Consider the following 24,618-nt stretch of genomic DNA (forward strand, 5'->3'; position numbering starts at 1 on the left):
CTCTGAACTGACGTTTTTCTAACTCAATTTTCTCATCTATAAAATGGGGTTAATTTCATCTCACTCTTACTTGCCTCAAAGGTTTAACTCGATAAGCTTCCTAAAAAAAAGTCCAGTCCTATAAGTGAGTTTAAAAGTTTAATATTGCCTAATAAAAGGGTATTTTACCGTGTATTGCAAGGTAACTTCAAAATAAAATATGCTCAGCTAAATAAGTTAGGACAGTGGCTAAATTTTTAACTACAGAATGACTTCTCTAACATCTATTTAAATCATGATAAAGATGGTTAAGGTAGCTTTCTATTTTGCAGCTGATAACTTTTAATTGACCCATCTTCCATGACGCAGTGTTGCAGGACCGAGATGTGACAGCATACAAAGTATGGAAGAAAGTTACCGTGCACCAAACATCTTGTCAAACTTGGTAAGATTTCAAGAAAACTCTTAAAGGACACTTTATAATTCTGCATTTCGCCCCTGCGTAGTAATTTATGAAAATTAACTCGTCTCTTACATTTTCTCCCTCTCAGCCCAAGGACGCATAAATAATATTTATCAGGGTTTTGTCCTTAGTCACAGTCCCTCAAAGGGGCCCAGTTTCACCTACACTGCGTGGGAGGCTGGGCAGCAACCCCACGCTTCCTGTCAAGGATTCCGGGGGCTTAAGCCTGAACGTGGCCTCGCCTCTTTCTTCTTTATGCTAATTCTGCCCTTCTAGCCCTCTCGGCAGGCGTCTGAAGACCAAGGTGAGACCCTCCCGGGAGATAAAAGGTCTATTGCCTCCTGAGAGATGCGGGCGGAACAAGGGCATAGGGAGAGGGTGACAGGGTGGGAGCTGCACGGATAACGACGCTTAGGGCCCTAGGTTGGAGCTGGTGCAGGCCCTACAGGGCTCTAGACCCGCCAGAGCCTAGCTCCAGCCTTCAAAGCCCAACGCGGGTTAAGTCCTCCTAGGGGCGCCACGGGCGGCGAGTGGAGGAAGTGCGCGCAAAGAGGCCACAGGCAGCCCCTTCCTCAGACGCGCCTCAAGGCCTGGGCCCGCGGGCTGTTGACGCGCCAACGGCGCAGAAGGCGCGCGCACGCGCAAGAGGAGGGCGGAGGGAGCGCGCTCGGCGCCCGCCGCCGCGGCGACTGAAACGGAGGGACGCGAGGGCGGAGGGCGCGAGCCACGGGGGGAGGATGGGGGAGAGATGGTGGGTAGCGCGGAGCGCGCGCTGACGTCGCTCGGAGTCACGCACGGAGCGCCGGGTTACGCGCCGACGTCTGGCTGCCACGACTTGCCGTCTGCGGCGGCGGCGAGCGGATCCCGCAGGGGAAGGAGGAGGAGGAGGGAGAGCCAAGGGGGCTGTGAGTGAGCGGGAGAAGCAGGGTGTGAGCCGGACTTGCCCGCGGGAGGGAGAACGAGCGAGAGCCGGGCCAGCCATCCGAGCCGCCTCCTCCTCCTCCCCTCGGCGTCCCGCCCCCGCCTGCCAGCCCGCCCTCCTTCCTCTTCAGCCGGCTGAGCCCGAGTGAGGCGCCGCTCAGCTCGCGCTGCTGTCCAGGACAGGTGTGCGCGCGCGCGCCCTCCTCCCCCTCCTCCCCTCCCCCTTTCCTCGCGCCAGCCTAGCGCCTGCCTCGCGCGCGCCCTCCCTCCCTCCAGCCCGCGCCCTCCCTCACCTGCGGCAGGACAGCGCCCGCCCGCCAGGGTAAGCCCCTCGCGACCTTCCCTGCTGCCACTGCCACAACTCGAGGTGCCGCCCACCCTGTCCCCTCTAATTGCCCTCTTTGCCCCAGGAATAATTACTGTACCATTGTAGACATCTTCGCACCCTCCCTCCGGGGACTCAGGCAGTGCAGCAACGCCCCCCCCTCCCGTAGCGCACGAACGAACGAACGGACTCCCACCTCCAAAAAAGAACAAAATCACACGCCCCTTAAAAAAAAAAAGAAAAAAAAAAAAGACGTTCCTACCTCTGCTGACGGTAGTAGACCACCAGTGGTGCCGTTTGCTTAGCAATCCCTAAGCCCCATTTCCCCTGGCCATCTTCGCCCGGGCCTGGGACAGTGCGCCAAATGTGGCCGACACTCCCTGCACAGCAACCCTGGCAGGAAGGGAGAGGAAGGAGGGTTCTAGGCTTCACTACCAACCCCTCCTCTCCTCTGTTCAACCCCCACCCCCGCAATGCATACACCCGCCCAGGATGCGTTGTAAAAATAAAAAATAATACATTGGTGCTGACATCGCAGATGAAGGCAGGCCCAAGGATGGGTGGCTCGAACAAGGCGTTTTTGCTGCCCCACGGAGCTAGGTCAGCTCAACAGCCTCCTCTGTCTTTGTTCGGGGGCAAAAGGAACGGATGCGAAGCTGGAGGGTCTTCCCTTTGAGTGACAGTGGGCTCCGGAGGCGGCTGAGGTGTCTTTAGAAGGGACCCCCACAAATATATCTGCCTTGATTCTGAACTTGGAGAGAGAAAGGCCCCAGTCCGGCTAGGGCAACTTTCTTTGGCTCGTTGCTGTCTATCCCCAAATAAATGCCACCTTCATTTCCGCTGTGTGTGAGGGACCCTTTTGAGGGTTCTAATTCGTTCTGTCGGGCCAGGGGCTCTTGGAGAGCTTTTTGCAGCGGTGTCTGTGGTTGTGTCCCGTGTCCTTGGAAGGGAGGTCCCAGTGCTTTGTAATAGACGGAATTTGGTTTGACATCTTTTGGTAGACTGTGAGAGGAGAAAAGGATTTTTTGTATTATTATTGCTTCAAGACCCCCACTGCTCCCAGCCCAAACTGACGTTTGCGAATTGCGGCTTTGAAAATTGGAGTGTTGAGTAGAGTGTGGAGAGAGTTGCTGATTTCATTCCTTTGGGTACTAGTAAAACCTTTTAAGTATCAGCCGGAAGAGAGTGAGCTATTGACATTTGCATCGGTTCTGTTTGGGCCTTTTGGGTACATAAAATGTCGGGTTCTCGGAATCTTTTATCGAATTTAGAATGTGTGCTACGTTTATTTAACTCTTTTGCAAATGCTTACAGTGAAAACGTTTTGTGAAATGCGAGGGTTCTATCACATGGATTGTTCTCTTCAGGTTTTAAATGTTTAATTCATATCTTTAAACATTAAAATAGCATTGGAGAGGCATAATTTTGAAGATTAGGTGAGCTATAGAAGGACAATGTGCTTTTAAAAAATGATTGATGAAATACTACTACTATTAGTCCTTGTTGTTGTTAAACGTTAACATTTACTTAAGAGTTTCCTTTCATTTTCCTGGTAGATGGCCATGAGAAGAAATGGGTAATTCCTCCACTTTGAACACTTGCAGTACAACATTCCAGTTACTTTTAATAATTTGGGTATTGAAGATAATTGTGTAGTTTAAGACAGGCATTTAACCTAAGCAGCACTTGAAAACAATTTCTAATGTTCTTGCTTCTCTTTTGTTTTGGAAATCTGTGATACTAATCAGCATATTGTTTCTGTTGGGAACTCCATAACTAAAAGGGTTTATTACCCAGAGGTAGATTCTCTCCCTCCAAGTTTATTTTATAAATGTGTGTGTGTGTGTTAATTTTTGCTTTTAAAGACTAAAGCTTATTAGAATCACCCGTAGTTCAGGCTGAGGAAAATTGAAGCTTTTTTCCTTTTTGTTCTGCCTAATGTTTGTTTCACTTGTGAACAATATTTGTTGGTAAGAGTTTGTTAACGGCATAGAGATAGTGGGATTAAAAATAAAGCAATCTCTGTTCTCTTCAAAATGTGTGTGTAGTATTAATAAAAGAGCTCAAGAAATCTAGACGTTTATCAGATTTTTTAAAGTAAGCAAACTTTGAGTAGAAAGGGAATATTTTTTGATGATTTTTAATTAACACTGATATTTTGCTGCATGTTAATTTATTTCGTTTCCTCTTTGCCTTTCCTGCATTGTATTGAAAATTTCAATTTAATTTTACAACTGTTTGTTTCAGAATAACAAATTCAAGAGGCTAAATACTAGAACACTTTTCATTTACTAAGTATATTATTTAGGTAATTAACAAATGGCTAGAAGTCATTTTAAATCTACAAATTTTCTAATGGATTTTCAATGTTAGGATGCAGATCTAACTCTGAAATACTTTTTAAGCTTCTAAACTTTTTAAGACCTTCCTCTGAGACAATATTCATTCTTCCCAGACTGCCTTTTAAGGCTACCGTATTCTGTAGCCTAAGGAAAGCCGCCTTTCACCATCTCCTTCCTAGTCTGACCAAAGCCCCACATTTACAGGCTTATCCTGAAATTAACTTTTTGAGAAGTGAAAATGTGCTGAATATCCAATTTATCATTGAATTGTTTTGGAAAAGCCATTATTAACCTTGCTTACCTTTTAGATACATTTGTAAAATAGGGGACAAGCTGGTATATAATGGTAGAAATTTTATACATATATAATAAATAACGTAAAATAAGTAAATGCATATTTATGTGAAGAGATCCAGGTCTCAGTGGTTTGCTGATTTGAGTTTAAAATTCCCATTTTGAACATGCAAATGATATTTAACTTGTGTTTTGTCTAGAAGCTTCATCAGTTGCCTGTGCGCTGGGGAACTAAGAACTCAGTTGCTGGTGACACTTTTTCAGAAAATCAGGGTGTTCCCAAAGTCAAACTGCCTCAGAACCCCTGGATATAAATGTTTGGGACAGAGAAATGAGAAATTTAAACTCTAAAGTTGGTCACGGAAGGTGGGCATTTTTAAAGCCCTTGTTTTCTGTCCTGGGGGAAGCAGTCATTAGCGTAGAAGAATGGGACCGGCAGGCGCGTGTCTCCTCATCACAATCCCATTGGGCTTCTTGCTGCTAAGAGCTTTCTTGAGGGGGCAAGCGCTTGGTTCTGCGCAGGGTAAACCCCAGAAGAAGAGCAGCGGCTCTTCTAGATCAGAAGGATCGAAACAGATCCTAGCCTCAGTTTACAGCTGGAAGCGTAATGCCCCGCCCTACTCTGTGCGGAGACCCTGCCACTCAGCCTTTGCGTCTCAGTTTGGGGCCAGGGTCTATCCAGGGTCCTGATCGCTACTGTGTGAGCTTGAAGGAGCCACTGCTTTTTCTCGTTTTAATTCTTTCGCGGTGGGAAGTGCGCCAACAGTTCTTCTCTCCCCTTCCTTGCAGACTTGGGGACAAGGGAGGGAGTTTAGAAAAATCAGCAATAAAATGGCACTACTCGGTACTGGAGGATGCCCCCAACTAAGGAAAAGTTCTTTATGGAGCCCAAAGCCTGGATTTCTGTCTGTCAGAATGGGCCTCCCCTTCAGGGAACCATTTCAGGGACCATTTCAGGAACTAGTAGGTGGTTCTGGGGCTGGTTCCCACAGCACTACTCCAGTTTGCTCTTTGGTAGCCATAGTGCTTTTCCCTGTTTCTTGCTCTTTAGCGGGAAGTAGCAAACATCAGCCCAGAGCCAGAGTAGCTAATGCTGGGTAGAACGGAGCCCTTGCTAAAAGAAAAAGCAAGCTGTGAATACTTCGGAGGCAGGTTTGCTCAGGAGGTGAAGGGATGGAGCTTTGAGGGCTCAGGTATTGACAAGGTTTAGGTCCTAGACTTATCTGGGTTTCGTGATCCTTAGTCCTCTCCAGCCCTTTCTTTTCCAGGAAGCTTGCACAACTGTGGTACTCAGCTGTCTGTGAAGCTGAATGAGGGAGGGAAGACTCCTTACTTTGGAGGTTGAGGGATGTTGTGTGGGAATGGCACCCACAGATGGGACAGAAACACTCTTCTAAGGATGGAGGCAACAATCCACGTTTGAGAAAGCCAGGAGTAAGGCTGTGATGTCTATCCCCTGAGCCCGCTGCAGAAGGTGATAAGGAGAATGTAGGGTAATGGCAGGGGTTCTCCTGGAGATAGGCCTGAGCTTCCCCACAACTCTTAGAACTGCAGACTGCAGGGAGGGAGTATGAGCATTTGCTATATATGTAGGAGAAGGAAAACAGGCCCTAGATTATGCCTTAGATCTAGGAAGAAAGAAATCCCTTCTTTCCGAGTCTCTTTCTGAGACCAGAGACCCCCTTTAGCTGTCACTGTCCAAAGATTCATTGGTTAATTAATGGTTGGTAACCTAGCTGTCTACCTAAAAACCACTAATCATGTAATGCTTTACTTTTTTGAGAGGTAGGGGCTCTCCTGGACACTAAGGAGTTTCTGGGAGGAGGGATAAAAGGGGTGAGCGAACCTGCGTTAATGAAACCCGTAAGGAAGTGCGTTTCCCAGGAAATTCCTGACATTTTTAGCTCGTGAATTTACTAAATCTTGCTTGGTTTTCTCCTCCATTCTGGGTCCTTCCAGAGGGGAAGAAGAGTGGGTTAGGGGCTGAAGGCTTGGCAGGGCCTGGTTCATCCGCAGAGCTGGCCGGCAACCCAGGCTGGGCTCAGCCTTGAGCAGGGTGCCCCCCTTCCCCAAATCTCGGAAGGAGGAGGGGGAGGCAGGCGGGCAGTTGTGGTCCCACTGGGGGCTGGTTGAAGGTTTTTGGGTGAACGTGGGGTTTCTTTTTGATTGTTGCTTGGGGGGAAGGGCAAAGCCAACGAGAACAGGCACTGCGGGCACCCCGGCCCTGGTGCGGCTGCCGTCCTCTGCTTGGCTCCCCCCGCCGGTGAGTGCGCCCGCCCGCCTGCCCGCCCGCCCGACTGTGCGGGGCTGCGGTTGGGGGGAGGGGGGAGCGGGATCATCTGAGGCCAGAGCCGCTGCCGTGCGCTGGGAGGGGGAAGCGGCGGGAGCGAGGGGAGGGACGGGCTAGGTGTCTGCTGCTCCGCGCCACTGCTGCCGGCGCCCCGTCCTCATCCTAGGCAGCCCCTTCTGCAGCTAAGGGTTACCGCCGCACCACCTCTCCTGTTCCTTGCCCGCCTCTGCGGCCAGGGCTCTGCGGTAGGAGATAGCCCAGGCGGGCAGTGGGTGGGCCTGTCTGGGTTTGGGTTTGGGTCTGACTGAGGCCCACATGTAAGGGGGTGGCCGTGACTTGGTGTCCCCTGTCTGCAGCGGGCTCAGTAGCGCTTCACAGGCCCTTCCCTCCACATCCTCTCTTCGGGGTCACTGGAATGCAGAACTCAGGCCCTCTCCCTGTGCTTAGTATGGCAGTCCCCTTCTCACCCCTGGTCCCCCAACTCCCTGGGCCGAGGCCGCCCAGGGTCTGGCCAACAGCGACAGCCACAGTGGTGGTGGCGGCAGCAGCTGCGACGCGGCGCGTCCCACAACCTCCCCCCCCCCCCCCCACACACACGCCAGGGGTGTGGGGTGAGGGCCGGCGGGTGGGCGCCGCCTGGCGGGCGGGCGGTCGGGGGGCTGGCATCAGGGAGGGGGCGAATGTCACGTGCCGGCGGGCGGGTGGGCGCGTACAGTAGGGCGCCCTGCTACTGTACTGGGGAGTCAGTGCCCTGTTACCGGGTCTCGTCTCTCCCGCAGATCTCGCGAGAGTGGCTGACTGGCTGTGGGGGTTGCGGCGGCAGCAGGCGGAGCCGGGGAGGGAAAGCAGCGGCGGCTGAGGCGACTGAGGCGGCGGGCGGAGCGGCAGGCGGCGGCGGCGGCGCGGCGGCGGAGCGCAGCATCATGGCGGACCGAGACAGCGGCAGCGAGCAGGGTGGTGCGGCGCTGGGCTCGGGCGGCTCCCTGGGGCACCCAGGCTCGGGCTCGGGCTCCGGCGGGGGCGGTGGTGGCGGCGGGGGCGGCGGCGGCAGTGGCGGCGGCGGCGGAGGGGCCCCGGGGGGGCTGCAGCACGAGACGCAGGAGCTGGCCTCCAAGCGGGTGGACATCCAGAACAAGCGCTTCTACCTGGACGTGAAGCAGAACGCCAAGGGCCGCTTCCTGAAGATCGCTGAGGTGGGCGCGGGCGGCAACAAGAGCCGCCTCACTCTCTCCATGTCAGTGGCCGTGGAGTTCCGCGACTACCTGGGCGACTTCATCGAGCACTACGCGCAGCTGGGCCCTAGCCAGCCGCCGGACCTGGCCCAGGCGCAGGACGAGCCGCGCCGGGCGCTCAAGAGCGAGTTCCTGGTGCGCGAGAACCGCAAGTACTACATGGATCTCAAGGAGAACCAGCGCGGCCGCTTCCTGCGCATCCGCCAGACGGTCAACCGGGGGCCCGGCCTGGGCTCCACGCAGGGCCAGACCATTGCGCTGCCCGCACAGGGGCTCATCGAGTTCCGCGACGCTCTGGCCAAGCTCATCGATGACTACGGAGTGGAGGAGGAGCCGGCCGAGCTGCCCGAGGGCACCTCCTTGACTGTGGACAACAAGCGCTTCTTCTTCGATGTGGGCTCCAACAAGTACGGCGTGTTTATGCGAGTGAGCGAGGTGAAGCCCACTTACCGCAACTCCATCACCGTGCCCTACAAGGTGTGGGCCAAGTTCGGACACACCTTCTGCAAGTACTCGGAGGAGATGAAGAAGATTCAAGAGAAACAGAGGGAGAAGCGAGCTGCCTGTGAGCAGCTCCACCAGCAGCAGCAGCAACAGCAGGAGGAGACCGCCGCTGCCACCCTGTTGCTGCAGGGTGAAGAAGAAGGGGAAGAAGATTGATCAAACTGAATGGAAAAAACCCACACACACATGCATACACACACACACACAACCACACACAGAAAATATACTGTAAAGAAAGAGAGAAAATAAAAAGTTAAAAAGTAAAAAAATAAAAAATAAAAAAAAAATAACTGTTAACTCCAAGGGAGCACCACCCACAGAACCTCCACCAACTGACAGTTTCTCTTCTTGACTTGCCACCCATCGCTGGATGTTGTCCACTTTATCCACCATATAAAACAGTAAGCAGCTGCTAAAAACAAAAAACAAAAAAAATACAAAAAGTAATAACATTATATGAACTGTGTTTCCTACTTGATTAAAAAATATAAAGAACTGAGTGTTTATTTCCCTAATTAACCAAGAACTTTTGTACACGTTTAAGCTATTATTATTAAAAGTGTTTGCAAAATGGTCAAGATTATAATATTGCTGAATTATATAAAAGTCCTTTTCATGTTGAGCTAACATTTGACTTTAGCACAAAAAAGAGATATTTTAGAACACGTAAAATAATATTTTTAGTTTTTCTCATTTTGTTACCAAATTTCAAACCTTACATGGAGGTTATTATAGTATATTTGACACCCTATATACCTGTGATTAGAGATGTGTATATATATGAGGGCTAGGCATGCTGTGTGTCTGAGCTTTGTCTAAATGTTATGCAGAAGTTTGTAGAGTTAAAGGTACGTAGGTTTAATTCATGCAAGGTAAACAATAAGTGCTCTCTTTTATACAATATGCATTGCATCTGGACCTTAAACATATAAAAATGGTCAGTGAAACTTCTGTGAACATGAAGAAATTATTAAAAAAGGCATTTAAATGAAATTTGCTAAGTTGTGATTTTTATGGTTGGAACCAAAGTTATTCAATAGTCAAAGGAAAAAGAGGAAAGAAAGAAAAAGGAAATCTCCCATAATATTTTTCTGCATCTGTTTGCTTTGATTGAGTAGGTGTTTTGTCATTATTGTGTATATGAGATGTATCGTTCATAATATATTTTTTTTATTATGTGTAGAAAGATTTTAAAAACTTAAACTAACGTGCAGCAATTTCCAGTGAACCTGTACTTGGACATCAGGTAGCAAGTCTATTTGTGGTCACTAGCACTGTCTCCTAAACTAGTAAGAGGTCTGAAGCTATTCTTTGATTTTTGCCAGTGCTATTAACTTATGTAGACCTGTTAAAAAGCAGAGCAACACAATTATAGTTATCCTACTGAGCCATGGATTCTGAGTTTCATTTTAAAAGTGAAAGCCAAGTTGGTATGTGTAAAGGATTTCCATGTAGCTGTGGTGCTAGTTATTACTGGCTACATTATATGCTAAGTGTATTTGTGTTCCCCAAGTGTACAAGCCTTCTATCAAAAGTATGTTCTATAACTCATATATTCAAGGTGTAGGGTATGAAAATGCAAAGCTTAGGAGAGCACTTTACCAGGCTGGTGTCCTCCAAACTGAAATTGTTTGTATCGATAGTCTTTTACAGGTTTTCATTTAAAGATGTTCGTGTGCTTTTAATTGACAACTAACTTCTTGCTGCTGTATAGTAAAATATTAATATATTTTTATCATTAAACTGCTGCATGACTATCATCTTTGAGTGAAGAGAAAATGTTATAAAAAAAGATGCCTTAAACAGTACATTTTGGTTTGGAATTCTGTAGAAAGTATTTTGGTTTAAAAAAAAAGGATTTTGTCTGCTATAGAGAGTTCTGGGGATGGAATTGTTTCTTGGCAAATCCAGCCATATAGATCTTACTGCTGTATGTAGAAGACACCACCTGTAGGAGCTGGAAGGTATCAGTGCTTCTCACATTGTAAAGCATTGGCCTAGGAAGGTGAAACAGTTGTCTTTTTGAAGGATTTTTTTTTTTCTGCTGGTTCTTTGGGTTTTGATTTGATATTTTTAAGCTCCCTGGTTGAGTGTGTTGTCTTTGTTTTTGAGATCTACTGTATGTGTTGAATAACAAGCTATTTCCATTGTACTGTGCATTTTCCCATTAAATTGTTTGCTTTTAATATTCATACAATGTTAAATATGAGGTGACCGTACAATAGTTAGGAATTTCTTTACTTACAAAATCACTGGAAATGATTAAATTGCTTTTCCCTTTCCCCCAAGGTGCATTTTTCTTATTTCCATATAGTAAAGTTGAGCTTTTACAGTGCATAATGTGACATTTGGAATGCTTATCAACTGCATGTAAACATTAATAACCTGCACTTTTTTGTCTTAAGGTTTGTTGAGCTGTTTTGTTCACTGTACTTTTACTGTGATATGGAAAAGACTGCATTCTCTGTGCTGTTACTAGTTAGGAAAGAGAATTGCTTTGATTTTGTCTCTTGTTTACTATAGCTTCTTAAAGTTAAGCCTTGTACTACAGGTTGTTGGAGTACTCCTAGATCAGTGTTTCATAGTAGCCAGCAATAAGTAGTGCAAGTCAACAAAAACACAGCAAACTTAGGCAAAGTGTCCTTTATTTGAGATGCGAGTTCTTTCATGAGGTTTTCTTTAGGGTCACTGTTACCTAAAGTGAAACCTTTCTTACCTACAGACTTCAGATTCTGCTTGGAATCCTACCGGATCAATAAGCACATGTATTGTGCAATTGTCTTTACACTATAACAGTTAAACACAATCTTACTAAGATTTTGAAACCAGTGTCTGATTTATGGTCATTGGGTTTAAAAAGAAATCCACATGCAAATATTTTAAGACTTAAGAGGTGATCTTAGAAAAGACTAAGTGACTGTAAAGATGCTCTTTTTTGCATCTCACTTTACCTCCCCAAGCACCCTCCCAACCTTTCCTCCCTCTACTGTTTCATCCTTTCCCCACCCCTCCCCCCAGGTGCTCGGTACTTTACCAAGGTTCTATATCTCAGTGTTTTATGTTGGAGTTTTTCCTTGTTTTTTATTTTACTAGTTGGTAAACCCTGTTTGTGCTGAAATGAAAAAGGAAATGGTATATTTGACCATATGTGTTATTCATAGAAGACAGTATGATCAAATGTGCCAAAAACAAGCAAACAAAACTTAATTCCTGACAAGTATGCCTTATTTTTAATGATCTGCTTTGTCTTACAATTAAGGTCCAAGAGCTTGGTTAAACTATATTATTTGCCTAAGTATAAAAGAAAACTTGAAATGCATTGCAATATTGACGTTCTTTAAAATGAGAGACACTGTCAAGTAATTTAATCCAGAGATCAGCCACCAGATTTGAAATGCCCATATATGTGTGTGTGTTTGGTGTTGTTCGTTTTTTTTTTTTTCTTTTAAATCACCAAATCTTTTTTTAAGCTACTTTTTATTTGTGCCTCCTATTTATCATGCTGATGTTAGAAGCAGCAGTCATCCAGCCACAGAGGGAGCTAAAGTTAACTAACCAGAACTGTAGAAATCATTATACATGCCTTTGACAACAAAGGAAGTTCATAAGAAAAGCCATGTCGGCTTTTCCTCTACTAGATACAGATTGAAGGTAGATGAATATTTGCCAAATGGAAAAGAGAGACAATGTGAGTCAGGAAAGACAAACTTTCCCAGCTTCCTAAAAGCCATGGAGAGTAGAAACCAAAACCCAACAGTGAAATAAAAACCTTGAAAGTCTCACTTTCTAGTCCCATGCAGGGGTTGAAATTTGACTCAAAGTGGAAAATATATCGATGTGTTTTTTAGGTCTTCACATCTAGATATGGATAACTATTCCAATTTGATTGTTCAGGTAATGGAGAAAGCTGCTAGTAATTTTAACCCCTGCCTAAAGAAGACATAATTTCATTTGGGAGCAAATACTTATTGCCTTGAAAAATAGCACTGTAATAGCCTATGATAATTAGTTGTAGAATAACCTTTATCCCTTTTAAACTATGCAAATTATTAAATAAGTGTAAATTAGGACTCAATTAAAGATAGTTGATTATATTGCAATCAGATGGCATTCACAAACTTAACTGGAGCATATACAAATGAAATCTATTAGTCTAAGAGTTTTGTATGCTAACAGAAAAATATAATTTAGCTACCTATTCTAAAAATGGTGAATATTATTAATATTGTATAATAGGACTGGGAAGACTGCCTCCTTTTTTGAAGAGAGAGAGATTAAGGATTTTTATAATTGTTTTTCATCAAATTTTAATATTTTTGTCAAATTTTTAGGTATTTAATTTGTAAAACAGTTTGCTTTGTACTGGCATACAGAAAATAGGGTATTGATTTTAAACTTTTTGAAGCCAAGTGATCAAGTACATTTGTAATAAAAGTCAATGGATATATATCAGTTGTACTCACTGTTTTCATTTCTTATTCTTACCAATATAGGAATGCTGTACTTTTTCTGCAGGAACACTGAACTAAATTTGGGTGGAAGGGAGGGGAAAAGATCAGTCCATTGATAATGAGAATCTGGGTGGGTACCATGGCCCAAGCACTTTATATATAATCTTTAAGTCAATTAAGATTTGGTATATTAAAAAAGATGCATATATCAATTTTTTTCTTCCTGTTTTCATATGGAACTTGATGTTTGTGGGGGTTATCTCATTCATTGTTTCTTTGCTTTAACGTTTTGCATTTGGCACTGTTGAAACTTTCTAAACATTTTTTTTTTTTAATGACATGTTGGGTTATATGCCAGCCATGGAGAACCCACCATGGGCATGATTACTTATATCTCCCACACATGGTTCGCCCTCTCTTCTTCAATATTCCCACTCATTTTCCCATATCTCACACACACAGACACACACACACACAGAGACACACATACACACACACACACACTCTTCCAGATTATTTTTAAATGGAGAGTTCTGAAATTGTTGCTCTAGTTGTTTTCATAGCTCCACAATTCATTTTACTTTACATGTGAATATACTTTTAATATTTTCCCCATTAAAAAAATCAGATACCAAATCTAATGACTTTTTTGCAAGTTATTTCAATATCAGAATGAGATCCTGCTTTCTATGTAAAAGAATGCTAAAAGAAGCCAATCTTCAGCAGCTTAGGTTTGGAACAATTGGTGATAACTCTGAGTATAACATTTATAGTTGATTATCCTTAAATTTGAATATCTTAATAATTTGGAGCAATATATACTTCCTCATCGAGAGTAGAATGAATAGGAAAGAGATTTATCAGATTGCTTAAGTGAATAAATTCACTAAAGTTATTTGTGCAAAATTGTCTGTTAAAGTTTACCTATTTTTAAATCATACATTATAATACTTCTGGGTTTTTAAATTGCGAGTTAACTGAATTTAGACCATTTGTAATGAAGTACATTATAAAACTAAAATGATCATTGTTATTGAAACTACTGTTTTCACTCAGCAACATTAATTACTATAGAGAATTTGCAATATATTTTTAAGAAAAGCTGATTTTAATATTTGGGGAGTTATTTGATCCTAAAAACCTAGATTTAAGGCCTAGGCCATTTGACAGGCTCTTTTCAAACAGAATTTTCATTATTATGGGCTAAGTGAAGATCATCTAAACTAGCATTAGCATGTCAGGTAGAATTTCATAATGCAAAAACAACCAAGTGAAAAGTAAAAGATATGATTGGTTTCAAGCCAACAATTTGTCATCTTCCAGCTGCTAAACTGACTACCAAGTTTTGATGTTGAATGGTCTAGGCAATTCATGTCATTAGGAAAGCTGAGTATGGCAGAGGTCATTTGTTAGAAACATTTTTTCTTATAACAATTTCATAGTTACTCATGTATTTTTATTTTGTCCCCATATTATGTTTGGTATTTGTTTTCTTTCTTTTCCCCTGATGTGCTTTGCTTTTGTGGAAAATTGTCTTGTTCGATAGGTAGAAACATGGTGGTGATCCTCTATGTAAAATAAAGTTAATTACAGACCCAAAATATTTCATTCATTTTGGAATTGGAAGAGTTTTGAATTTTCATGAAAGCATACTTTGTTTTGGTGATGATTAGGAATCTGCTTATTAATTAAAATTTTGTAGCATTTCATGGAAAAATTTAAGCTAAGAGTTTAATTTTCTTTATTTAGGGAATACTTTAATAATTCAAGAGCCTCCAAGTTCAAGGACCAAACCTTTATATTCTGGAATTTTGAGAATCATGGAAATACTCTTCTTAACATGTGTTTTAGTCTAAACTAGATTAAAACAGAAGGATCCTTGGAGGACTTAAGCTGTCCTTATTGTGAAGTAGCAAACTTACAGGACAGGTGACTTATGTATTCACCTGGACTAGTTTAACTAGTGATGGGCATCAGCTAATGAATTATTAGATACATGTTGGGATTAGGTCAGACTCCCATTAAGCTGGAGTGGATTGGCAATTTCCAGTGTAGGTCGTTGTTGGTGGCATTTGACCTACCTCCCTACCATGTACATTTGGCTTTTTTTTCCCCTCCCATCCTCCTTTTTCCTTGTTTCTCTCTCCTTTATTCTTCTCCTTGCCATAGTCCTGCCAGTGACACTCACGCTTACCCTTTTAAGAGGGAAGTAAAGAAATTGCTGGCTCCTGCCTTAGAACATAGCTAACTGATCCCAGAAAGATTTCTGTATGATAAGATAATTGCGCAGTTTTTCTTAGTGCTATTTTCCCTATAGTCTTAAGTTGGCAGTTTGAAGGGCATCGAAATTGTTAAGAAATTTGTGAATTGAAGAGAGTAAGAAGTATGTGTATTTTAGGTAAGTTACTGGAGGCTGAGATTTACTGGTTTGGAAATTTGAGAGCAGAAAGGGAAGAACTGTTTAATGTGTTCATGAATGGGAGTGTGAGTTATATAAGCAAATGGTTTGGAGGTAAAGTGGGAGAAATTGTTATTAGAGGTAGGTAAAGTTTCTAAGATGGAGTCTTAAATGAGAGTTGTTTGCTAAGGACAATGAAGTTGATATTCACTAATGAAGTTTCAGTAAAGCCAGAGAAAATGGGTCCCTTGTTGGTTATGAGAAAGCTATTGGTCTGTAGCTAGTTGTTAGGATGATGATGCATTATACAAATCTATTTTCAGGTGTAAGATGTTTGCTTTTCTGGACAAATTAAGTAGCACAATTGTGGAATGACAGCTTTTGTGGTCAAAGCATGTTGGTACTAGGGACTTACTATTTTGAGGGAAAGAAGATTAAGAAAATTTTAAACTGTTTCAGTTATCATTTTAAACTATCAGAAAGTTTATTATACAGACTATTTTCCTGGGCTCATGTTACAGTGTAGTTTAGCTTTACTTCTCAAAATGGTCCTTAGATCAAAGCATTAGATTTTCCAGTTCACAAAGATCCATATTGTGTTTGTTTTTAGATAACCTTGAGCCTTTGGTCCACATTAATTTCTTACAAGAAGAGAATAAGCCAGGTAAAAACACTAAACTATAATTTTAGGTATTTTTCAAATTTTTTTACACTTGCAGTCCCACCATTTAACACTGTGGGCCTGTGAGACCCTCAATAATATTATATTGCTGAAATTAGGTGACATACCCTCCCAAACTCTAATTTCTGTTTGTTTTCCCACTTTTCCTGTTACTTTAAAATCGTAGAATTCCCAAGTGTTCAGTGGTGGCAGATGTTAATAATATAATTTAGTGTATCTTGGAAGTTCTTATGTTCTTTGTAGGGTGAATTGATATTGTTTAGATTTCTCTTCCCAGTATCCCAGGAACATTTTTAATTATTTAAGATAAAGAATTGTTATAATAGTTTGTTTTTAAATTGCATAATTCAAGTATATTTTGAATCTTTTTTAGTTTAATATGGACTTATTCTCAGTGATTCTGACAGATTATTTATTTCATTTTACCCAAATCTGTATGCATTAGTGGTAAATTTCTTTAAAGATAGCTGAAAAAAGATGTTCTGATTTTGTATCTGGAAAAGTAACTTTTTTTCCCAAATATCAAGTTCACTAATAATAGCAGAATTCTTTTTATTATAATTTATTTTTTAGAGTTAGCACTTAGTATGCTTTTCGCATCATACAGATTTTAAATTATAATACACATACATTCTATAACTTGTTCAAGTCCATGCAGAGCCTTGTTAAATAGCCCCTCCCTTAGGAATTGTTTTTTAAAAAGTGAATTCCCAAACCTAGTGAAGAACCAGTGATTTAAATGACTGCCTTTGAAAGGATTCCTTGAGTCTAGTCAATAGAGATAAATGATAGCCCATTTCCATGCTGCATACAGTTGTTAGGGTTTATAAAGTTGTCAATATATAAAAGTGCAAAAGCAGGAAAGATGTAAAGTTGCCTATAAAATTTCTAGTTTTCATTATTTGCACTATTTATCTTTGCACTTGATTTTTTGAAAGTTAAGACTAGTCACTTTCACTTTTGTTTCTAGTCTTTTCTAATTTCTTACAGAATTGTTTTCAATATCCCACCCAAAGCAAAACTTATATGCAATTAAATATGCTTTATAAGTCCAAGAAAATATTTCTTAGTGTTAGCTATGTAGAACAAAAATTTGTTTTGATAAAATTTTTAATATGGGCCTTTATTTGCCAATGTAATCCTTTGTAAATGTGAGCTTTATTAAACTATTTGAATAGACAAAATGAAAGCTTAGGATAGAAAAAAAATATATATATATATATGAAACGATGTCTTTGAGATCCAGCTTCTAGCCTGAGATGGCCTGGTTTTGGAGTGTTGATTGTTTTTACTGAAGTCAATGGGATCTGAGTCTAGCTGGGTATTGGCTTAAAAAGCTGGAAGTGAAGTGGGTGGCAAGTGGCAGCTCCCTCTTTCATGTAGTTTTCCATAATGCTCATAGAGTTTCATCATGGTCTATGTGATATAACTGGTATTGAAATAATTACATTAAATGAGTATTCCTTTTTGGAATTCAAGGTTCACTCACTTTTTGAGGGGGGGAGGGTGGCAAGGGATAAGAGTCTTTATTTTAACTAGAAGCATTCTTATAACCTCAAGATGTGCTCTAGAAAGAATAGGAGAACAAGATGTGTACCTGTGAACTTATTTTTTGTCTTAGTGAGGTTGTGAAACACAGTGTTTAAAATTGCAAAAAAAAAAAAAAAAGATAGTTTTGTCAATAGAACAGAAATGTGTTTTGGCTAAAATTAATTTTTGTAAGTTATTTAATTTTTTTCATTTTATATTCCCTTTCCCATAGCCTTTTAGGCATTTCATACTTAAAACTAACAAGCAAGAGGCCTCTCTTTAGATCTGGTTTATTTTTGGAATGCCTGAGTGTGTTTCTGGATGGGGGTAGGGGGGGCAGACGGTGGTGGTTTAATTCTTGACATGCTCTTCTCAGCATGTTTTGGTAGTCTTTCTGGATCTCATGTTTGCAAATTCTGTTGGTAATTCAGTGATGTATTGAAATGAGAAAGTCCTCTATGACATAGTGTGAATGTTTGTGGCTGGACTTTACTGTAGAACCTTGTGCTTTTGTTTTCAACTGGGATAGAAATTAAACTTCCATTTTGTTTAGATTTTAGGTTTATCTAGTGGAACTGTGCCCGGTAGTTGTCTAACTGTGGACCAATTTTGGGGGATGAAAGTTGACAAATGTGTATTTGACTCTAGATAATCCTTTACTCAAAATTGTAAATTAAGGGTTTGTAGTATTAGAGTTGTCTTAAGTTTTAGGTTGTCAGATCTTTAAATGTAGATTATCAGCATTATGTTTATGAATTTCCTTAGGGAAAAGAGAAAAATTCAATCTCCAAACCTTTTCTTGGAGACTAAACTTACCATATATGGAAAATGAAAATATTTTAGAAAATGGCTTTGATTATTTTTAATGGAGTTTAATCAGCTTAATTAATTATTTTTCCTAGGTTGAAGCACTTATTTCCCAAATGTGAATAAAGGGAAAAGATCAGCAATTTGGCCCCTTTTTTTTGAGGCCATTTTTAGTTTTCTGCCCCCATTTCCCAGTCCTAGTATAAAATGAATTACGGGTATCCCTCTAAGTCCCTGTAACCCCTTTTTGAGATCACAGATACCTTTGATAATCTGATGAAAGTGATGGGCCCTCTCCCCAGATTAAAAAAATGCACATACATAGATAATTTTACATACAACCTCAGGGGCATCACACATCTTCTGAAACCCAAGTTAAGGATCTCTGCTCTAAGAAAACTCTATAGAGAAAATTATAATGCAATTAATTGATAAAATAAAGAACTATTAGTTTAAAACATTTCAGATTGGAATTATTGTTAGATGGTGGCCCCTACTAGCAAAATGTGACATTGCAACCAGCTTTGCTAGACACTATAACATCCAGACAGAAGGAAAAAGCAATGTTCTGAGAGCTATTTATAAGGAGTTAGGGCATCTCTAGACGTGGGAGCCATTCCTGGTTCAAGGCAGGGGTCAGGGTGCCTAACAGCTTCTCGCAGGGTAGAGTTCGATAAACCACAATGCTCAGGATGCCAAGGGGTTAGCTATTATCTTAACCTCTTCCTCACCAAAAGATTTTAGTTTTGTCTGTTGGGAAAAAAGATGTCACTAGGAAAAAAAGATTTGCCTTACAACTTTGCTGGAACACATCAGTTTGGTGATGTATGGGACACCAGTATTATTTTTGAGAAGGTACATAAAACCAAAGTAAATTATTCTCTATGTAGAACATTATTTACTAGTAGCACATTATTTACTGTTTGGATGTGTTAGCTTGGACAATTTTTACCAGTAAATATTGATTTTATTTAAAACTGGGAATCCAGTTTATAAATAGGATAGTTGTTGTATCTGTCCTTTCCCCTATGTAAAGAACAGTTTAAAGATTTATGCATACTTTTTACTTTTCTCTCTTGATGCCATGGAATGGGGTGGGCGGGGTGGGGGGGAGATCTTTGAGTCAACAACTGACAAAATGTCTTCTCCAAATTAAAAAATTGAGAAACAGCACTTTAACTCTACACCATTTTAATGCATGTATTAGTTTTCATAATGATTTTTGGTGCATGCCTTTGGGCTTCTTCAAAAGTGTACAATAGGAAAGTATATTTCCTTTCTTAGAAAGGAGATTTTTTTCTACTTTGCAACTTGTGATTACAAAAATCTTCCTCTGTGGGAAGATTAACCATGTATTGAACTACTGAAAAGTATATATTTTTAGATATACAGAAGGAATCTACATGGAGCAGCATTCAGACCTATATAGAAACCATAGCATTCTGTATAGGACCAAAAAGGAAATAACATTAAACACTTAAACAGACTTTGTTGGGTAGAAATACCTTTAGATCTTGCATTGACTTCCAAAAAGAAAATACCACAGAAGTTTGCTGAAAACTTTTGTTGTGTGAATTTTCTCTGTCAGTGTATTTAGCCCAAATACAACAGCTTTGGGTTAACACATACATAAGAATCAAAAAGAAAAACAAAACAAAACAAAACAAAACAAAACAAAGCTAACTAAATAGATCAGTCTGGTTTGCCAATCCAGCTTAACTGAAATAAGTAAACTAATCACTTGGAACATGAAAAACTGTCCAACTCCTCTAAGGTTTTGACAAAATAACCTTGGCTGATGTGGGAAGATTCCCACTTTGATTTCTGACCTGACAGTGAAGATTCATGCTTGACATGATTTCAAACCTGACAGTGTCTGTTTAAGGAGCTATGGTACAGTTTGCTAATTCAATCCCAGATACCTGTTGATTACCTGTGAGATCTAGAGTCCAAAGTAGCCAGCAGCCATATCCCTGAGTGCTCTGTGCCCATCAGATCTCTTAAAGCAAGCAGGGTTGGGACAGGTCACAGCTCAGATGAGTGACCTCAGGTGCTGTGGACAGCCCCAGATTCAAGAATTGTATCTGTTTTCTTGGGAGTCATCACTGAACTAATGTCCCACATGGTGTTACTTACTGTAGACGCTCTCTCTTGGAGGAGGCCTAGAGCACACATCCTAATTGCTTGTGGTACTCAGAGAGGGGGTGCTAACTCTGAGGCCCTGGCCAAATTCCAGTTTAGGGATGTGGGTCTTCTTCTTGCCATTCTAATTGGAAATGTGCATCGCTTCCCATTTTCCCTGTTGACCTCAGTGCAAACTGCATTAGCCTGTTTCTTTGCCCTGGTCCCAAGTAAGATGCTGGTGTGTATTATATGGGCCAAGTTCATGCCTTATCTTAATGCACAAGAGTTGAGGAAGGAGTGAGCTCCATGTCAAAGTGCCCTGTAGTTGAAGCGTAAACTCTTGTGAGGCTTTGGAGACAAAACGGGCCCTTTTAGCATAAATTGGAGAATATGCACTAGCCGGAGGCTTCCAGCCATGAGGTGTGAATTGAAACCTATTTCCCTCTTTTCTTATAGCATGTTGAGAAAATCTGTTGGGTTTTCAGCAGTCAGGGAAGGCCGGAGTTCTGCAGCTTTAATCTGGGTAACTGAGGCTGGTTGGGGCAAGACTTTGGTTAATTAACTGGGTTCTCAGATGCCACAGACTCCGTGAAAAGTCACCATTATTTTCAATGGTTGTGATAGAATTTCCCCCCAGTAGCCATTATTTTAAGATTATATTGCAGAGTTGCTTTATTTGAGCTTTTCATGTATACACAATCCCAAACTGGAAGAAATAATTTTAAAAAATAAAAAAGGAATCCTGCTGTGAAAGGTATATATTACTCTAGATTTTTCTTACTGTAAATATTGTAAGATTGTAATACTGTCGATATTTTATTAACCAACAAATGTTAATCTATGTGAATTCAGACTTATTTTAAATGTGCTTCTTATTTACTGTGTGTGGTCCCTGTTGCTGACAGTATTAAGTTATATTCTGATGTAAGATTAACTTTATTAAAGAATGTAAACATTAATGTTTCCTTATGGGAAAACAAATAAAGTATAAAGAAGACAATTCTTTTCATTAAATATACTGTGTATTTACACTTGCTAGACCCAGCACCACTTATCAATTTAGTACACTGTTCAGAATTTTAGTTAACACAGCTGACATGGTTGTGCTCTGTTTTGAAAGTCTAAAAGGAGGTATTGTTGGAATATAAAGTTTGTATTTGTCTGCTGTGAATCATAATCTTGAAATTTCTAATCAAGTTTGTAAAACTTTTATAGTAAAACATTTTAATGACAATTTAAAAATTTACTTCTCTAAAGAATGGTCAAAAGAGTATCCTTTCAAAAATAGAATTGTTCTTTAATATCTTTCCAAAATGACTTTGGTTAAATGGACCAGATGTATATTAGTTAAAATTTAGGACAAAGTTGTGATATTCTTTGAGTTTACAAGTTAATCCGTATTGGAGATGTGCCAATTATACAGTAGAATATCATTAATTTGCACTGTTTGGGGACCCCATTAAGAATGCTGAATTTTGCCAACTAAGAAGTAAGCAAATGCAATTTAAAAAGTAAATTTGAGCATTCTGTATTAAATATGTGCAGTTATTATCACATGAAGAAGCGCAGTGTGTCGGGCTGTAATATAACCATACTTGCTGTCATGTTCTCCCATCTCAGTGCTGGGAACTCACCATGTGGAAACCAAGCAAATGTGTTGTGCATCAGCCGGCTTGAGTTTGTTCAATATCAAAGCTGAAACTAGCGAGGTCTGCTGTACTGCTTATTGAAGTATTGTGATTCTTTTAGGCATTGATTCTTACAAAATATATACTGTAACAGTATACTTTGTACAGATTTAAATTTTATTTGAAAAAATGAAATAAAGTAGGCAAAAAAATAAAGATGTTTATTTTTCATGTGACTATATAAACAGATCAGTCTTTTGTTTCAGTGTCTTTGGGGGGACCTGGTTGCTCTTGCATTTTTTTTTTTCTTTGATAGATGGAAACTGTTTTTCGTACTTAGTAACAGGTATACTTGCCTGATCGTTAATTGGCTTCAAGCATTAAGTGTGCTCTCTCTCACACTGGAAAACTCTATTTTCTATTTTATTTTACAACAAATTTATTTCTAAAGATTTTATTTGAATGACTTGCCTGTTTTCTTGAGTCAGTTTTTAAAATTCTCTGACAGCATGTTGGTTAACCCAGCCATCACAACTAAGGAGAAAGAAAAACTTGTCCCATAAATCATGCCCCTTTCCCACGGAAGTTTTTTTTGTTTGTTTGTTTTCTGTCGTTTTAAATTTGAAATTGGTTCAGGCTAGTAGAAGAGCTACAAAAGAGTACATAACAAAACATGAAGAGAATCTTCTGCAGAAAATAGAGGTTTGTGCTTTAAAATAAGATCCTTTCAAGACTGCTTTTCTGGTGAGTGGAGTGGTAGGCAGAGAATGAAGTTACCAATGAAAATGTGCAGGAGTGATCCTTCAGAATAGTTTTAATGGGGTCTTCTTATAGGAAATTAGCTTATTGGACCAAAAAAATGGAGTGGCAGCCTTAGGTATATGACATTTCACCCAACCTTTGGGAAGTAGAGTTGGAAGTTCTATTTCTGGCTTTCTCCCCGTTTTATCTTTGCTCATGCTTTCACTTACCTTCAGGCTGGATATAAGGAGGCTTGGAACAAGCAGTTGCAGGAACTTTATTCACACCGTGGAAAAATTTTCAGTGGTATTTAAATGTATGTGACAGCAGTTACATTCTAAAGACTGATGTGTGGCCATAATAATATCTCAAGATCTTAGTATTACAGTTCCAGGATTTCCTGGGTGAATCCCAAGAAAGTTTTGTTGTTGTTGTTACTGTTTTTTTTTTTTTCTTGCTAAAATCGCCCTCCTTTCTACATCTGAAAACCATCAATCCAATACAAAATAATGCAGAAACTTTGTTGTATGAAAACTTTAAACTGAGAGTGTCACTGTTTGGACATAGGAGGCGCAGAGCAAAGAAAAGTTTTCCCTAAGCTCTGCAGGGCCTTTGATTTAGGGGTCACACACCGAACAGGAGACCAGATTCCCTTCTGGGCTCTGGGTGGAATCAGACAAACCCCTGGATCCCTGTCCAAGAGTTGAGCTCTCTAGTTATGTTGGAGCTTGAGGTGGGAACTCTAGCCTTGATTTGTGGTAAATATAAGAGGATTAAAAATCAGAAGCCAGGCCCCTTCCTCACTGTGGCCTTCCCCTTTTAAAGATTCCAGATGGGACTATGGTTAAAGATGCCCTGTGGTCATGTTGAAGAGCAAGTAGTGAAGTTCTGCAGGGCTACAGGGGGAACATCCCAGACTTGGGATAGTCTGTACTACAGGACAAAGCTTATAGTACCCTTCGAGACCCTCAAGAAAGGTGCCCAGGATGTTCAACAGAACTATTTGTCATTTTTATGTAGCACTTTGTTTTCTAAAGTGATGTAATTGTCAATCTCTTCTCTGCCCCACCTCTAATAGATGTTAACTTTTATTTGACCATGTGGTGTGTCATTTACTTTGGCTCTTTTGCGTGGTTTTTATTTTTTTTTATTTTATTTTTTTAAAGAAATTTTTTTTCAACATTTATTTATTTTTGGGACAGAGAGAGACAGAGCATGACCGGGGGAGGGGCAGAGAGAGAGGGAGACACAGAATCGGAAACAGGCTCCAGGCTCTGAGCCATCAGCCCAGAGCCTGACGCGGGGCTCGAACTCACGGACCGCGAGATCGTGACCTGGCTGAAGTCGGACGCTTAACCGACTGCGCCACCCAGGCGCCCCTTGCGTGGTTTTTAGAAATCTCCCTTGTTCCTAGTTCCAGCAACAGTTTCTTTCTAAGCAGACAGGACTTTCTGATTTAGAGTACAGGGTTTTGGAAGAGGTTGTGCTCATTCAGGATCAGAGGAAAGAAGAGATCTCTTTTTCAGTGTTTGACTGCTAGCTAACCTCAGGGCCAGCACACATCACCACCGCTTTCACTGCAGCACCATCCCCCACACTTCTGGGACTGGAGGAGGAGGAGCCTTTTTTTTTTCTCCTGAAAATGGGGATTCTACCTTCATATTGCAAATCTCCAGAGTGTTTTCAGTAATGTCATTCCAGTTCCCTACCAACACTGATTTTATTTCTTTTGATTTCTTCAAATCAGGCCATTTGACACTTAGGTTGGCAATGAGGAAATGTCACAAAACGGAGTCAGTGAATGTTGCAGTGTTTAAAAGAGCAGGATATCCCCACTTACAGCCAGTGGGATTGCCCAGTTAACCCCACCATCCTAGGAATCCTGACTGTCCTTGCATACCAAGTTC

The 24,618-nt window shown here is 41.2% G+C and overlaps 2 protein-coding genes across 4 annotated transcripts; both read left to right on the top strand.

Moving 5' to 3' along the window:
• The first annotated feature begins 725 nt into the window (after positions 1 to 725).
• PURA (purine rich element binding protein A) lies at positions 726 to 8,560 on the top strand. Of its 3 annotated transcripts, none has more exons than XM_047085641.1 (2): positions 726 to 746; positions 7,394 to 8,560. In XM_047085641.1, exon 2 carries the CDS (start codon positions 7,538 to 7,540, stop codon positions 8,504 to 8,506), a length of 969 nt encoding a protein of 322 aa, XP_046941597.1. In that variant the 5' UTR covers positions 726 to 746; positions 7,394 to 7,537; the 3' UTR covers positions 8,507 to 8,560. The 3 variants fall into 3 exon arrangements, with proteins under 3 accessions (XP_046941597.1, XP_046941580.1, XP_046941589.1); XM_047085624.1 differs by lacking the exon at positions 726 to 746 and adding an exon at positions 1,276 to 1,685; XM_047085633.1 differs by lacking the exon at positions 726 to 746 and adding an exon at positions 1,276 to 1,546.
• Positions 8,561 to 8,567: 7 nt separating this feature from the next.
• Positions 8,568 to 22,201, top strand: IGIP (IgA inducing protein). The gene has a single exon (XM_047085650.1). It carries the CDS (start codon positions 21,880 to 21,882, stop codon positions 22,039 to 22,041), a length of 162 nt encoding a protein of 53 aa, XP_046941606.1. The 5' UTR covers positions 8,568 to 21,879; the 3' UTR covers positions 22,042 to 22,201.
• The last annotated feature ends 2,417 nt before the right edge of the window (positions 22,202 to 24,618 follow it).

This window comes from Lynx rufus, unplaced genomic scaffold, assembly GCF_022079265.1.
Source record: "Lynx rufus isolate CCGP_SWC_20201006 ecotype Redwood Valley unplaced genomic scaffold, mLynRuf1.p SCAF_1, whole genome shotgun sequence".
In the NCBI taxonomy this organism is placed as follows: domain Eukaryota; kingdom Metazoa; phylum Chordata; class Mammalia; order Carnivora; family Felidae; genus Lynx; species Lynx rufus.